We start from the raw sequence: 17826 nt of genomic DNA on the forward strand, positions 1-17826 counted from the left end.
CTGAAAAACTCACAAAAAATTGACAGAATTATCAAATAGTGGTTAATAATTTTGGGTGTCTGCGACAATCGAAAATTATGCACTGCATGATTTCTTGGCAACTATTCATGAAATTCCACTTTTTAGCATATTTAAGGAAAGTGTTGCAGCTTACAAGCAGATAAATTAAGAAAACAAACTCCAACAAGTATATAAGAACACATTTACTCACCTTGGCAGGATTTGCCAGCCTGACAGTGGGTCATATGATTTAGGACATTCTTCATAGTGCGGCAGTGGGGCAGCGTACAGGAACGCACCTCGTCACTGGCTTGTTCCCGGCGCTGGCATTTGTGAGCATGCAGCAGCAAAACCAGCTGCTGCTGGATTAGTTTTCGCTTCTCTGGATCGGCTGTGGGAGCTGCAGGAGCCCCCTGGCCTGGCATCATACTTGCAGCAGGCACTTGCTGATTGAGCTTAATGGAGGAAAAAAAAAAAAAAAAAAACCCACAGTGTGCATGAAATTAGGAATTTGTGTGTGTGTATATATATATATATATATATATATATATATACCGTAATTTCTGGACTATAAAGCGCACCTTTATATAAGCACCCATTGAATTTTACAAATATTTTTATTTATAACATAAATAAGCCGCACCTGTGTATAAGCCCTGCACTGAAACTAATGAACTTCACACAGGCTTTACCGAAAGACAGTGTCTGTTACACGGTGTAAGGGGTGAAATATGTTGTGGCTCCTTTAAGAGCAGAGCGCCATTTTGGGAACAGCACGTCACTGCATTCTTCCGGTATTACTGCGTGTGTGGGTGTGAGACTGTGGATTATGTGCTTATTATTTTCTGATGCTCATTTCTAAGTTTCTTTGACTAACCCATAACGCTGTTGCCAAGAAAAATAAAAAAGCACGCATTTTGGAAACCTGTCTGTGCTTATATGAGTTAGTTTGCAACTGGAGTTAGCACGCTATCCCTTCACCCAGACTCAATGCGCTACAACGGCTTGTATCTAAACAGTAGCCTACCAAGTAAGTCATTGTTCACTGTCTTCCTTCTTCCTTTCACAACTACTGTATTTCTCTGGGGAGTTTATCTTTTGGCTTCGTCGTGCGTTTAAAAATCAACACCGGTGAAAGTTTTTCTCCCGAAGTGCGTTTTTTCGTTTACGTTCGGAAATTTCATTGGTCTAATGTTATGTCGCTCAGTTTTTTGGCTTGAAGTTTGTGAAACCGTGAAAAACCCAGGAAAAATCCATAAATTAGCAGCTTTGTTGTTTAAAACATGGGAAAAAAGTAGCGGCTTATAGTCCGATGTATATTTTTATATATATATATATATATATATATATATATATATATATATATATGTATGTGTGTGTGTGTGTGTGTGTGTGTGTCAAAATTGTCGCAGTCAATATTACTATGTTAATGCAGCGTGCATTTGTTTGACCATTTTTATAAAAAATATATATACAGTGGTACCTCGACATACAAGTGCCCTAACATACGAGATACAAGCGGTCACTCGGTCGATTTTTTGCTTTGATAAGCGAGCAAAAACTTGAGATACGAGCTTGAGACGCCGCTGCTAAATGGCGAATCGAAGCCAGAAAGCGAAGATTGTGACGAAAATTAAGATAAGCAAAGAAGAAAACGTAAAAATGTAAAAGTTTAGGGATATGTAGTGTGTGTCAGCCCGCTTGAGCACTTCAGGCATTACCGCCTCAATCACAGAGGAAACGCCCACTCCCAACCAGCTGCACGGATATGGCGTCTAATTTTCTGGCACTTATAAGGACGCCTGAATCCTCCAGACAGTGCCAGATTGTCTTTAGGCTTGCCCTGATCACTCTCCAGCGTATTCTCTGTTCTTTTGTTTCTGACCTGACCATTCTGTCCTCCGGTTTCCGGCTCGGCTCGCGCTGAACGCGCTCCGGTTTCCGGCTCGGCTCTGCTCTGCTCTGCTCGCGCTGAACGCGCCCCGGTTTCCGGCTCGGCTCTGCTCGCGCTGAACGCGCGTTTCGGTTTCCGGCTCGCGCTGAACGTGCTCCGGTTTCCGGCTTGGAATCCTCACCCACCGCGCACATTGGCTCCCTGAATCGGCTCCCTGAATTGGCTCCCTGAATCGGCTTCCCGATTCAGCTCTGCACAGCTTTTCTCCCCTGCTCCTTTTGCATCTGCCTTGGATCCTATAACCTGAACTTTCTGACAGAACAATCTGGCCAACATGGATCCCGTGGATGTACCTGCCTCTAGCGCCGCTTTAATGGCCTTGTCTCGCCGACAAGCGGCGCAGGAGCAACAAATACAAAACCTCTCTATTGGCGTGCAGGAAATCATGGGATTTTTGCGCACACGTTTTGGTGACCGACTCACCACAGGTGCTCCGCCGCCATCATCATCTGCTGCCCCGGCCCGGCAGGCCCCTGCTCTTCCTACCGCCCCTTCAGCTATGCGTGAGCCTCAGCTCGCGCAGCCAGCCCGGTTTTCGGGCGACCCTGACTCCTGCCGATCGTTTATTATGCAGTGCGACCTGATTTTTAGCATGCAGCCCTCCCAATTCGGTACAGAGCGCTCCAAGGTGGCCTACGTCATTTCCCTCCTGTCAGGCCGAGCCCTAAGGTGGGCCACTGCGGAGTGGCAAAGCCAATCAGCCAACTGCAGATCGTTCGCCGCCTTTTCTGCTGAACTCCAAGAAGGTCTTAGGCACGTCTACGCCACGCCAAGATGCCGCCCGCTCCCTGCTCTCGGCCGCACAGGGGCATCGCTCTGTTGCAGAGTTCGCGGCTGAGTTCCGGACCCAGGCCACTGACAGCGGATGGGATCGCATTGCGCTTTATGATACTTTCCTCCAGGGCCTCTCCTCTGCTGTTAAGGACGAACTTGCTGCTCGTGATCCACCCCAGGATCTGGATTCACTGATCTCACTGGCTACACGCATCGATCAGTGCATAAAGGTCCTCACAGTCCTTTAACTGCGAGCGGTTCCCCACCTCGTCGTGGCACCCGTTCTTTCTCTCCGCCGCAAGCCATGGAGATAGGACGCCACCACCTGACCCCCGCTGAGAAGGAGAAACGTCGGTCTCTAGGTCTATGCCTCTACTGCGGAGGTAAAGGGCACATGGCCGCATCCTGCCCAGTAAAAGGCAAGGCTCATCGGTAAAGGAGGAAGCACCCACGAGCCATTCCTTCCCCGCTCCCTCCAAACCCACTATCTTGGTCCACCTTCAGGTTGGCCCCGGAGGCACAGAATTGGCTGCGTTCGTCGACTCTGGGGCTGATGCCGAATTCATCGACCTCAAGCTTGCCCAGCAACTGCTGGTTCCCATGGAACCCCTACCTGAAGCTCTGCTGATCAGAGCCCTGGACGGCAGCCTTTTAGGCCGGGCCACGCACCGCACTAAGCCTCTGCTCATGTCAGTGGGGGAACGACATCAGGAGTGGCTTTCCTTCCTGGTCATCTCCTCTCCCCAAGCCCCCATTATGCTCGGGTTCCCTTGGCTTCAGAAACACAACCCACGTGTTGATTGGATGACGGCGTATTCTTGATTGGGGTGTGCATTGCTTCAGCCACTGCCTTGCTCTCCCTCCACCCAAACCACTGCCGGCTGTCACTCCCGAGCACTCTGATTTAGCATCGGTTCCTGAGATCTATCATGGCCTTGCACGCGTGTTTAGTAAGGTCTTGGCTACCTCCCTGCCTCCCCACCGGCACTTCGACTGTGCCATCGAACTGCATCCCGGAGCCAGGTGGGTGAGAGGGAGCTCCTGGCTGTCAAACTGGCCTTGGAGGAATGGCGCCATTGGTTGAAGGGTGCGGAGGGTGCTCAAGAATGGCATAAGGCTTTGCCAGAGGGCCAACCGTAGGCGGCGCCTAGCCCCCCGCTACCGTGCCGGGCAACGTGTGTGGCTCTCTACTCGGGACCTTCCCCTTAAGGCCACCTGTCGGAAGCTCGCCCCGCGCTTCATCGGCCCCTTCCCCATTTCCAAGGTCGTCAATCCCGTGGCCCTCCGACTCAAGCTCCCCAGGGCGCTCCGGGTCCACCCTACATTTCATGTGTCTAGGGTTCGACCCGTTCAGGCCTGCTCCCTGGTGCCCTCCGCCAGACCCCCTCATTGATGGGGGTCCTGCCTACACCTTGCGCCCCGCCTGCTCCGCTCCCGTCGTCGTGGTCGGGGCCTTCAGTACCTTGTGGATTGGGAGGGCTATGGTCCTGAGGAACGCTCCTGGGTCCCCTCCCGCTTTATCCTGGACCCTGACCTGATTGCTGGCTTTCATCTGGCCCACCCGGGGCGGCCTGTTGGGGCGTCCGGGGCCGCCCTGGACGGGGGGTACTGTCAGCCCGCTTGAGCACATTACCACCTCAATCTCCGAGGAAACGCCCACTCCCAACCAGCTGCACGGATATGTCGTCTAATTTTCTGGCACTTATAAGGACGCCTGAATCCTCCAGACCTGCCAGATTGTCTTTAGGCTTCCCCTGATCACTCTCCAGCATATTCTCTGTTTTGTTTGTTCTTTTGTTTCTGACCTGACCATTCTGTCCCCCGGTTTCCGGCTCGGCTCGCGCTGAACGCGCTCCGGTTTCCGGCTTGGCTCGGCTCTGCTCTGCTCGCGCTGAATGCGCTCCGGTTTCCAACTCGGCTCTGATCTGCTCGCGCTGGACGCGCTCCGGTTTCCGGCTCGCGCTGAACGCGCTCCGGTTTCCGACTCGGAATCCTCACCCTCCGCGCACATCGGCTCCCTGAATCGGCTCCCTGAATCGGCTCCCCGATTCAGCTCTGCACAGCTTTTCTCCCCTGCTCCTTTTGCATCTGCCTTGGATCCTATAACCTGAACTTTCTGACAGTGTGCAGGATTGATAGTTTAAAAAACTAGTTTTCCCTCCGCCTCCGCTTAAAGACGTGTCAAACACAAGGCCTGTGACAAATCTGATTGGCAAGGGTGGCATTTAAGGTGTATTTAAGAATGCAGTTGTAGCAATGATATTTATTCAAAAGTACAATCTATACTTGGTCAGCACCTTATTGATAAAAGAAAATGTAAGTGTTTAAGCAATAAAAATGTGTGTATAAAAGTGTGTGGTACTATGCAAAAGTTTTAGGAGTTCATGAAAATGCTGCAAAGTAAGAATTATTCATAAAAAAAAATGTGATTAGATTCAACCTTGTCATTACACATGTACAAGTACAAGGCAACGAAATGCAGATAGAATAGAAGAATAGAAGTGATGATTTTTCATTCAACAAAATGGAAATCAAATGAATAAAAGAGAAATTCACATCAAATAAATATTTAGTGCAACACCCTTTGCCTGCAAAACAGCATCAATTCTTCTAGATACATTTGCACACAGTCTCTGAACCAAACCATGGACTCCTTGATCCAAGACTCCTTGATTTTCTCTATGCTGCAGATAATTCTTAATGACATTGATAGTATGTCTGGGGTGATTTTCCTGATATAGAATGAATCATGAATGAAATTGAAATCATTTGATGAATCATGAAATGGGAAATACAACAAAGAAGACCCACAACTACTGAGCAGAAAGAATCCTGTATCAGACACAAATGGGGCAACATTTTTATACTAAAGCTATAGCAACTGGTATCATTAGTTCTTAAAATTATGCTGCAAGTCACTTGGAAATTGTCTCCTGCAACAAAACTGTATGTGGAAAGAGCTCACCAGGCACTTATACCAAAACCTTGAATGAACACAAGACCCAGATCGATCATAGTGAAATTCCTCAGGTACAAAATGAAATAACAAATGAGCTGAAAGGCATAGAAGAAAAAAATAGATATCTTTGTGGGCCACCAATAAATCCACTTCGATCATGATTACCCTGATGCAGTTCTTCAGAAAAGGAAGGAATACTCTGAGGCGAAAAAAGTGCTGAAACACAAGAAGATTCAATTCCTGACTCCATACCTAGCAAGACTACATGTATATTATAAGGATGGGACCCACATATATTGCATATCTGAAGAGGCTTATTAAGATATGGTGAAAAGAGGGTTCCACATGGAGAAAACTTCACCGGCAGAGTCAATAATGGAACAACTCGAACGCGTGTCTTGAGAGACTGTTGCACAACAAAAGACAAGAGGTAAATAAATAAATAAAAAATAAATTCAGAAATTGGACATATATCAGAGACTATCTACCGGCATATAGAAGATTATGCCATTTGCAATTAAAAAATCCTGGGGGCTATTCACAGGTTTCGACTGTGAACTGTTAGATAAGCTTTGATTTTCTTCTCTCTTTGTATTGTTGTATAATAACATACTGCAGAATCCCCCGGGAACCCCGTAAGTTCAGAAAAGAAGTGAATTTTGTACGCACCCCCAATACGCCAATACGGTACCTTGGTGAATTTATCTAGACATCTGTCACTTTAATACAATAGTGTTTTTACAAAATGTATGAAATTTGTTAGTGAAAACACTTTAAAATGTTATTCCTAACATTCGGTCCCGCTGCGGATTCCCTGCAAATTTTAAGAAAATCTGCAACTTGCTGTTAGTAAGGTTACAAATGAGAACCCGCAAATTTTCCTGAGCTGCGAGTTTCGAACCGCGAATTATTGTGGGTTAACTGTACATCTAACACGTCAGTTATGTTTTCTTATATCTCAAGTAAAGACGGTGAACTGGGGGGGCCCCTGAGCACCATGGCGATCCGATCAATGGCTAATTTAGGTACAATCTTACTAGCAACAATTTCTTTTCCAGTGAATAAATTCCTGTGGAAAGCATTATTGAGTGCACATTTTCTTGCAGGTAACCATGGTTAAGAAAAATGAAAAACAATGAATTCTAGCACCACCATAATTTTAAAGTTTCCAGTCTGTTATTCAAACTCAATCAACATGACAGAGTGATCTCCAGCCTTGTCCTTATCAATACTCTCACCTGTGTTAAGGGGAGAATAATTGACATGATGTAAGCTAGTCTATTTGTGGCAGAGCTGAAATGCAATGGACATGTACATTTCCATTGCAAAGAAGGACTTTGCAATTAATTTAAATTCATCTGATCGCTCTTCATAACATTCTGCAGTATATGCAAATTGCCATGATAAAAACTGGGGCAGCAGACTTTGTGAAAATTAAAATTTGTCTCATTCTCAGTACCTTTGGGCCATGGCTGTACCTGTGCTTGAATGAGAGAACATAAGTCTCTAATAACAGCAGTTTTCAGTAATCTGTTTTCAGCATCCAAACAGGGAAACTGTTAGACTTAGTACTGTGAATATATAAAGTAATTAGCATACACCTGCTGCGATCATTACTAACCGATTTGTGTAGCTATTTTAAATCATGTCTGCTAAGTTGCAAAGGCAACAGCAAGAATGACAAGCGTCTACGAGGGCACCCTCTTTACTCAGTCATTGTTTGCTTTTGTCAGGTTTTTTTTTTGTGTGCACACGCTCATTTGCTAAGCTGAATAGCCAATTCCCTTTCATGCCAAAGAGCTTTGCTGGCAATTACACATGCAGAATATGTTGAAAAGCAGCTGACACCATCCGACTAGAGCCAATGGCGTGAAACCTACCAAAAAAAAAAAAACAAAGCCATACGATGCTCAAAAATTATCTGAAATTTCCTGACAGCCAACTGTCAGCTTGGTGCACCCCGGGCTTTAAACTCTTATTCTTCGCTATTTATCTAGCCTTATATATTTAATTGGTTGAATATGATGCTACATTTGGAGAAAGAATGAGAGTACCTTTTGGGAACTGTATTGTTAGAGAGGCTTCAACTGTAGTTGGACTGTAGTTTAGGAACAGGTAGGCACGGGTACTTGCTAACAATTATACTGATTGGAAAGGCTAATGTTGTTCAATAAATGTTTAAATTAATTTTTAAACATTAAATTCATTAGCGATTATTATCGATTAGTTGTTTCAGCTCTACAAATTCTTCACGCACTGTTAAAAATGGCTTTACCAGTCTAATTCTACAAGATTTGTGAAAAAGACAATAGATAAGCAGCCCAAACGCCACCAACCTTATCAGACATTTGAAGGTTACTCACGTAAAAGAATAAGAGCAGTTTTCAAAGTTCGCTAGTTCAAAATTAAAATTAAATTAAAGTAAAATTAAGCAAATGTGCATAACCTGGGAACACAGGAAAACTGAGTCTCATTGAACAAAACAAGGTTCACGCTTACAGACGTTTGCCAACCATGCCTTTAATTGTGCATAAGAAAATCACATTCTTATGTAATTCCAGTGCTGAACTCTGTGGACCCTTCTGACACATTTTCAACACCGCTAAAAATTTTCGGGCGGTCACTGCTTTCCGTAGGAGCTTCAGGAGTAACCATAATAGAAAAGGTTTCTGCTCCACTTCACTGTGAATCGCATGGTCACCCATTCACTTATTTTAATCTCTGAACATTGGTCAATTAACCTCATAGAACGTGGCTTATTACTGAAATTATATTTGGCCATAATGAAGTTCCCCTGAGGGGATAGTGGTTACTACAAATGAACACACGCAGTTTCAGAGAGGGAAAAACGATCCCCTAAACTTGACTTACGTTTATAAATGGAAACTATGTTCCTCTGCAGTGAATGCAGTCAGCCACACGCTCGTTGGCAAGTTCACTAAACCAGCTAACAGAAGATATTCGAGACCGGATGCACTGCATTGCACCGCACATGTTCACATTAAGGTACCAAACATAGAATATGAGAAACATTGGTTTGATGATAAAGAAATAACTAAACCTTTGTTGTTAAAGCGATTGTTTTTGAACACAATCGAGTTGGCAGACCACAATTGTTATAGATGGATCATTTCCACATGTCTCGCTCATCACCTGCCAGAGCCTTCCTTGGAAGAGCTTGGGCCCGTGGATGAGGAGGGCACTGAGGGAACTAGATTGGAATGGACCTCAGATCCTACAGTTTTCTGTAACAAAGAACACTTAGCCACTAAAGAACACTTCCCTAAACTATAGAGTTCCTTTAACGAGAGTTGTCAAAATTATCCCATCTGCTAATTACTACTCTAATCGCATTAGCCATTTACGGCACCCAACTTTCACCAAAATGTTGATCAATGAATCACAGTTACAAATGTGGGTAAGATTAAAGAATGTCCACCGTTACACATCACAACAAAATCTGACTATCGCCAGTGCAAATCTCAATATATGCTTAATACAGAGGCTGTGGAGGGAATTATACCCGTGTTTGAGATTGTGATTGTACCCTGTCTATCTGAAAGCAGTGAATGAAGTAGTCGTTCAAAGAGCTCCGAATGTACCAAATCCTTACACAATCCTGAACCAATTGCTGTTAGTTAGTCAATGGTTCTCGGTCGTAGACCTCGCAAATGCATTCTTTAGTCTACCTGTAGACCCATTTAGTCAATTCTTGTTTGCATTCCTATTCAAAGGCAATGCCTACACATTCACTCGACTCTGGTCAAGGCTACTGAGAGTTACGAACCATTTATAATGAAGCACTGAAATGCAGCCTAGAAGATCTGCAGCTCTCTTCAGGCTCAGCTCTTTTGCAACACGTAGATGATTGCTAAAAGCTAACCAAGCTTTTGACACACAGCTATCTTACAGACCACTCAGACTTTAGGCACACCTGACCCAACCAGACCTTTCACACAGACAGTGGACAAGAAAGGTGGATGTACAACATCAGTGCTTCTACATAACAGAAAACGGAGACCTGTTGCCTATTTTTCAGCTAAACTAGATGCAGTAGCAGAAGATTTGCCTCACTACCTGTGGGGTAGTGGCAGCTGCTGAAAAGGCAGTTAATGAGTTGTGTGACTTTGTGGGATATAGCGAACTGACTCTACTGGTTCCACATGCTGTCTCTCAAATCTTAATTGAGCAAAAAACATTTCACCTGACACCTGCCCGCTGGCTGCGTTACAACACTGTTCTATTAAAAATGCCTAATGTCACTGAGAAACGCTGTACTGTACTTAACCCTGAATCTCTTCCTCCAACAGCAGCGGATAGTGAACCACACGATTATGGGGCAGCAGTTGAATGAATGTTGTTCCCCTAGGCCTGATCTGCAGGAAACACTGTTACCTAACCCAGACATTGAGTGTTTTGTAGAAGGCTTAGACTTGAGAGATTATACCATCAGGCAAGAACCGAGTGGGGTATGCAGTAGTAAGGCACTATGACATTCTGACATCTGGACCACACCTATCACATTTCTCTGCCCAAGCCGCAGATCTAGTGGCCCTGACTGAAGCATGCAAATTGGCTGAAAGAAAAAATAGTTAACATCCACACTGATAGCAGATATGCTTTTGGGGTATTGCATGATTTTGCATTATGGAAACATTTTCTGACCTCGTCTAGCAAACCCATCAATAACCCACAATAACAAATCTCATCTTATTTCACAGGGAAATGCCAAGGCGGATGTGGCGGTTGCTCTCACATTATTAAATCATGGAAACTAACTTTTTGAGTTGTTCCACCCGTACAGTTTCGATGCAGGAAATGCAAACTGCCGCAACACTACTAGAGAAAGCAGCCTGGAGATCAGCTGGCTGCCTCGTTCTTGACAGGGTGTGGCCCCAAAAATCTCCCTTGCCTTACAAACACCCTTATGGAAAATTAATGCACAGGGTAGACCATGCATCAAAAGGAGGTATGTTCAATCGCCTGTATAGAGATTGGTTCACAAAGGGATTTACAATATACGCCTAAGGCTTTTGTGAAAGGTGTGTTATACAGTGAGGAAAATAAGTATCTGAACACCCTGCTATTTTGCAAGTTCTCCCACTTAGAAATCATGGAGGGGTCTGAAATTGTCGACGTAGGTGCATGTCCACTGTGAGAGACATAATGAAAACACAATGTATGATTTTAAAACTATTTATTTGTATGATACAGCTGCAAATAAGTATTTGAACACCTGAGAAAGTAAATGTTAATATTTGGTACAGTAGCCTTTGTTTGCAATTACAGAGGTCAAACGTTTCCTGTAGTTTTTCACCAGGGTTGCACACACTGCAGGAGGGATTTTGGCCCGCTCCTCCACACAGATCTTCTCTAGATCAGTCAGTTTTCTGGCCTGTCGCTGAGAAACACGGAGTTTGAGCTCCCTCCAAAGATTCTCTATTGGGTTTAGGTCTGGAGACTGGCTAGGCCATGCCAGAACCTTGATATGCTTCTTACAGAGCCACTCCTTGGTTATCCTGGCTGTGTGCTTCGGGTCATTGTCATGTTGGAAGACCAAGCCTCAACCCATCTTCAATGCTCTAACCGAGGGAAGGAGGTTGTTCCCCAAAATCTCGCAATACATGGCCCCGGTCGCCCTGTCCCATGTGCAGAAAAACACCCCCAAAGCATGATGCTACCACCCCTAAGCTTCACAGTAGGGATGGTGTCCTTGGGATGGTACTCATCATTCTTCTTCCTCCAAACACGTTTAGTGGAATTTTGACCCAAAAGTTCTATTTTGGTCTCATCTGACCACATGACTTTCTCCCATGACTCCTCTGGATCATCCAAATGGTCTTTGGCAAACTTAAGATGTGCCTGGACATGTGCTAGTTTAACACTCTGGAGTCTGAATTGCCGCCGGCGCCCAAACGTGCTTTTTTTTCAGATGCCAGCAAAAAGAGCATAAAATGTTCGATCATATTTGATCAAACATGTCAAAGTAATACATCATTTAAATCTGTAAAGGGTCTACTTTCATTTGTGTATGCTCACTATATAAACAAAACGTTGTATTTTTTTTAAATGAATAAAATAGTCATGGTGCGCCATCTGTCACCTTTGTCTGCGTAAACTTTGTTTAGAAACACGTCATCAAAAAGCGCTGAAACTCGGCCAATAGCTGACACGGAAATAAAAAATATATCTTTAGACAGTGTGTAGTGTGTAGTTTTAGAATAAGTCGGTGAAATAAAAAACATATGTTTCCAATAAATATAAATCATATAAAACCAAGTAGAGGCACAGATTTTCCACCGCAGCTCATTATCTGATAATGAGCTGCGAGCGGACACGCCCCCCCCGCTATTCACAGGTAAAACAGTTCACACGTTGAGCCACACACACACGCCCCCCGGACAGTGGCATAAAACAATGCCAGAGAATTTACCTTTTCATCTGAAGAAGATTGCGATTCCGACGAGGAGCGTTTGCATTTTGAAGAGCGAGGACTTTCCAGCAAGTTGCTACGATGAGTAAGTTATTTAGTCTTACATTCTGATCATATAAACTCATATTGTTTGTAGACATCTCTGCCTAGCTTTTGTCAGCATTGCCTTTTAATGTTACAACAAATATCCACCAATATCTGCTCATTTGTAACATTAACTGTTTGTGATTGTATGCCCTAAATATTGTTGACGTTATATAGTTATATTTTAGCCTCAATTCAGTTTTGGTTGGTGTCAATGATCATCCTGAAAGGCTGTTATGTAGTGTTAGCTAGCAGAGATGTTCCCGAATGCTGAGGTGTCAATGCTATATGTACTATAATGCATGCTAACAAATATATATTGTTCAAGTGTATTCATCAAAAATACTGAAAAATATATTGTTTTATTATTTTTAGGAGTGTGGCTGCATCACCCCTGCCTTCACTGGAAACTCACACCAGGCCATGCAGGTGTCGCTCCATTTTGAGTTCGACCGAGAATCATCCTGAGTAAGTACATATTTTATATTTTCCTAAATTATATTTAGTTTGAATCATTATTGCTTTGTATGACATATGCAAACAACTTTATCAATGACAATATTATTTGCTCAGCTGTAAATGGTGATGGTGTAAATGTCTGAGATGCATTATGGTCTATGGCCCATCAACAAACATTTATCTGTCCTATTGCCCATCAACAAATAGGCCTATAGGCTTTACAATGCATGCTAACAAATATATATTGTTCAAGTTTATTCATCATCCTAAAATATATTGTTTGATTATTTTTGGGAATGTGGCTGCACACACAGTCCACCATGTCATGGGAGGATCAGACAGATAACGACACAGTTCCACGGACTCTGCGATTCCTGCCCGCACGTGAACCTGAACCTCAACTGAGGTCTTCTGACTCTCATTCTCCATGTAGTCTATTTAAAATGTTTTTCCCGGACAGTGTTGTGTCAACTTTGTGCCACAACACAAATGCTCAAGCTGCCAAGTCAATAGCCAAGGGACGCAAATACAAATGGAGAGATGTAACGGTGAGTGAGATGTATCGCTACATTGGGCTCTTATTTTACATGGCAATGGTAAAGTTGCCCTCCATCATAGACTACTGGCGACAGAGCAGTATTTTCACAATTCCCTTTCCAGCAACAATTATGTCAAGGGACAGATACAGGAACATTTCGTGGAATGTACACATAAGTCACCCAGATGCAGACAAAGAAAACGACAGAAAGAGGGGCACATCTGAACATGACCGTCTGTTCAGAGTGAAACTGATTATGGACACAATCTGTAAGACATGCAAAGCAAATTATCATCCTAGAAGACATTTAGCCGTGGATAAGAGGATGGTAGCATGCAAAGCTAACACTTGGAGGACACAGTGCATGAAAGCCAAGCCGACTAAGTGGGTGTTCAAGTTGTTTGTTCTTGCCGATTCCTCAAATGGATACACTATTATTATTTAATGCATAGTATTGTAGCCCTACAGGCTAGGATTTGCAGAACCCTACTGTAGTGTATTGTGTTAGTTTTTGTTGCACTCTTTATTTTTTATACATACTGTACTGTATTGTTTTATTGTTACACAATTCCTTTTAATGCTGTCCTTGCTAATGTGTATTTTTAATAAACACAAAGGAAACACATTCCTTGTTGTAGTACTGTACTTCTCACTGTGATCCTGGCTGTCCTGTAATCGACAGCTCATTATGCGACCCATTGTCTACGAAGCTGTCAGTCACAGCATGTCGACGCCTCTTCGCATATGGCCTTTCAAAGTAGAAAGTGTCTTTTAAATTTTAAATCAAAGTATTGTTTAAGGTGAATGAGCAGGCAGGATGATTTTCACATGATTAAAAATAAAAAAACCCACATTAGAAGATCTGTTCTCAAAAAGTCTTGGGGAAACAGTTTTACTATCGGTTTTGTAGCCTTATTTCAGTGAGGTTTTTTTTTTTGCTTTTTCAAAAAACATGCATAAACCTTATTTTGTCAAAAATACAAACAAACACATAAGTTGTTTACATATTATGGTAGCCCAGTTTGTGCTGAATACAGTGTAATAAGCCTTTTGTCAATAATATATTTTAAAAGCAACTAAAAAGAACCCAATATAAGAGCACGTCAAAATCTCTCAAGGGGTCAAAAACACCCTCAGACTCCAGAGGGTTAAGAAGCAGGGGAACCATCCGTGCCATGCATGATTTCAAACATTGGTCATTGACCAGCTCCTCCTGTGTAGTTCTGGGCTGATTTCCCACCTTCCTTAGGATCAATGAGACCCCACGAGGTGAGATCTTGCATGGAGCCCCAGTCCGAGGGAGATTGACAGTCATGTTTAGCTTCTTCCATTTTTTTAATGATTGCTCCAACCGTGGACCTCGTGCACCCCACACCTAAACAACCATTCCAATACTTGCAAATGGACTTCATTGAGCTAACGGGAAAGAGATTTAGCCTCGTCATAGTTGACGTTTTTTAAATGGGTCAAGGCCTTCACAACCTCTAAACAAGATGCAAGTGCAGTAGAAAAGGCCCTCCAAACTGAAATTATTCCAAGATGGGGAATTCCAAACAAAATTACCAGTGATAACGGCACACCATTCGCAAATCAGGTTCTGAAACTTGTAAGTGAACACCTGGGATTTGACCTGAGACAACACTGCTCCTACTACCCAGCCAGTGGTGGCGTTGTGGAAAAAAAAAACGGTAGTCTCAAAAAAACAAACTGGCTAAAGTGCTGCACAGAAACAGGTCTGCCATAGCCAAAGGCATTGCCCCTGCTGCTGTTTCATATGAGAACCAGAATCAGAAACAAAACCAAACAAACCCCGCCCATTTGAGGTCCATCCCACCACATGCTGTTGGGCCCCATATCTCTAAAGGTTTCAGTCCTGATAGTATCTTACTATGTCTTTTTGGTCCCTGTATCTTCCACTGCCCAAGACATGTGGTAATACAGTATGCCCAAGGGTTCCAACTGATTTGCATGCCTTCTAGATATCCCAATGACCCGGACGTTTGGGATCCACCTTATCCAGACTGGCCTCTAAATCTTGATGAAACTGACTATGACCCACCCGAAGACACACAACCTCATAAAGACACATTGATCTAAGATTGTAGTTAGAAACTGAAATAATGCAAATATTTGACTGTGAAAATTCATGATGATATAACTTAAAACCCTTTATGGGAATGGTTGTGTTTGATGTTCCATTTTCTGTTTTACTTATATTAATTGGTTTGCATTTGCTTAGTATGTTACATTTGTATGTGTCCATAAAGAACAAAATAGAGGGAACCGTTTGTGACATCGTGTGCCCAGATAAAAAGCAAGCATTTTTAAATGTGAGCTTGAGCAGAAACACCGTGGCTGAGCGTACATGTGAGCTCGCCACCAATCTACACAAACAGCTGATGAAAGAGGGAAAAGATGGGCACCATAACACGAGTAGTTATCTTCATAAGAGCCAAAGGTTTGAATCACCACCAGTTCAAGTCTTTTCTGGAGGAGTTTGGTTTGGAATACACAGACATGCCCTATCACACAGATGTGAGATGGCTAAGCCAAGGAAAAGTACTGAACAGATGTTTTAAGCTGCGTGAGGAAATCTGTCAGTTTCTTTTTGCCCAAAAGATCTGCGTGCTGTAGCTTGTTTTTTTTCCGGAATGAAAACTGTTCTTTATACAAGAATATACTTTGCTATATGTTCTCCGTGAGTAATAATTTCCCCTCCACTAGTTCTACACACACACACATTTGTTTTTCAGGCGGTTAATCCAGATAAATCCGGAAAAGAGCACAAGACTGTAGGAGTCATATCAAAGCGGATGTGCCTCCAGTCTACTTAAAAAATTAATAGATTTTAAGTGGGACTTTATATAAGTAATACACACCACAGACACACACAAACATCGCATACACACACTCAACACACACATCACACACATGCATATTCACTCAAAAATAATGTTTATACTTGGGTGTTTTCTGTCATTCACTTTGTCTTTCTTTTTAGAGTAAATTTATTTTTTACCTTTAGATGTATTTCCATGCATGTAATAAGCTTTGGGCTTTTGGTTGACTATTGTTTTTATTTTATACAAATGTTCTGTAAATAAGAATCTGTGTTATTTTTTTTTATGTTATTTAGGTTTTATACTAAGACAGTTTAATAAAGAAGAGATGTTTTGAAACAACTCTCTAAAGCTGATTTACTTCTGTTAAAGAGTACATTTAAACATTGTAGTAATGTGGTGTTTTGTAGTTAAACTGGGGCAATTTCTTAAATCACAAGGTTAAAAAAAACTGCTAATTATATTTTCAGAAATATACTTTAAATGTATAAACAGTGTTATGTTGTATTTGCAAAAACAGTAGCCAACTGTAAATTTCACCAACACTAAGACACTGGTAATTTTACAGTAAGTTGCTGGCAACCGTGCTGCCAGTTCTTAACTGTTTTTTAACGGAAACATTTTTAACAGTGCAGTTTTTAATTAATTATTATTTAGCCATATGTCTAGAAATAATAATATTGAAGCCGTTCATTTTATATCCAATTTTTTTCCTATTACTACGATTTGCTCATCTACCACCCACATGATTACACCTATCTGCCTGGAAGTAATGTTACTTGTTAATACTAACAGAGCACAATGTTCAGCAGATTAAAATAAACATATATAGATAACAATTGATGTGAACCAGGTAAAAAATTAACTTCATGAACACCGTAGCTGTAGGCATTATATAGTTACTTACCGGGTTCTGTACACTGGATGATGGCTTTAGTGTGGGTGGGAGGCTGTTTGAAAGTGCTGCCTTATTCTGGAGCTGTGCATTAACACCAGCACTGGTGATCTGCTGCACTGAACTCTGTGCATACTGTTGCCCAAAATGACCATTAGTGCCCACCAAACCCACCTAAGAAAAAGAGAGAAAATGAAAATATTAACTAAAATCAGCCTGGATGCAAGAAGTTCCTTTTGGAATGTGTATGTGTTTAGACACTTGGGTAGTGACTTTGTCCAAATATTATTCTTAACAAAAATAGAACAAAACAGAACAAAATCAGTAAGGTCATAAAATAAAAAAGTATAGGTCATAAAAGTCACTGTGTGATTGTCACTGTAATATATTTTAAATGTTTCCAAATACAATACTAAAAGAAGCTGTGTGACAGTCATTTTCTTCAATTAACTAAAGCATAATTTGAATTCAGAAGCAGATAACCACTTTTATATGTGATGAATAATACTGCTTATTGAAAAGGTATTAACTGGAAAAGACAGTAGTGTAATACATTCAAAAGGTGCTTCAACCAAGTATTATAAACACTTATGCATGTTATTGTAAATTTATTTTTCTCTAAAATGTTAAAAATGGCTTATTACAAAAAAGCCATTTGACAGTTGAGTATTGTAATGGTAGACTAGCATGAAAACGGAGTTGAGGATCCAAGTGCAGGCTTTATCAGAAGAGAGTGGTTAGACAGGCAGGGTAAATAATAGCAAACAGTAACCAAGAATAGACAACAGGGTGATCCGGCAATGGTCAGGGCAGGCAGCAAACAATCAGAAAAAGAGGTCAACGGTATAAAGTCAAACACGTGAAGGCAATAGTACATGGAAATGTGAGAA

General features: G+C 42.4%; 1 protein-coding gene across 4 annotated transcripts in view; it reads right to left on the bottom strand.

Moving 5' to 3' along the window:
- The window catches only part of crebbpb (CREB binding protein b), a 111555-nt gene that overhangs the window by 76562 nt on the left and 17167 nt on the right, over positions 1–17826 (bottom strand). For all 4 annotated transcript variants that reach the window (XM_046865894.1, XM_046865897.1, XM_046865896.1 and 1 more), the window contains 2 exons: positions 16949–17110; positions 212–455 (listed from right to left, as the gene is read on the bottom strand). In XM_046865894.1, the coding sequence (XP_046721850.1) occupies positions 212–455; positions 16949–17110 (406 nt within the window). The remainder of the gene's footprint in view (positions 1–211; positions 456–16948; positions 17111–17826) is intronic.

The sequence above is a fragment of the Silurus meridionalis genome, chromosome 14, assembly GCF_014805685.1.
Source record: "Silurus meridionalis isolate SWU-2019-XX chromosome 14, ASM1480568v1, whole genome shotgun sequence".
Classification (NCBI taxonomy): Eukaryota; Metazoa; Chordata; class Actinopteri; order Siluriformes; family Siluridae; genus Silurus; species Silurus meridionalis.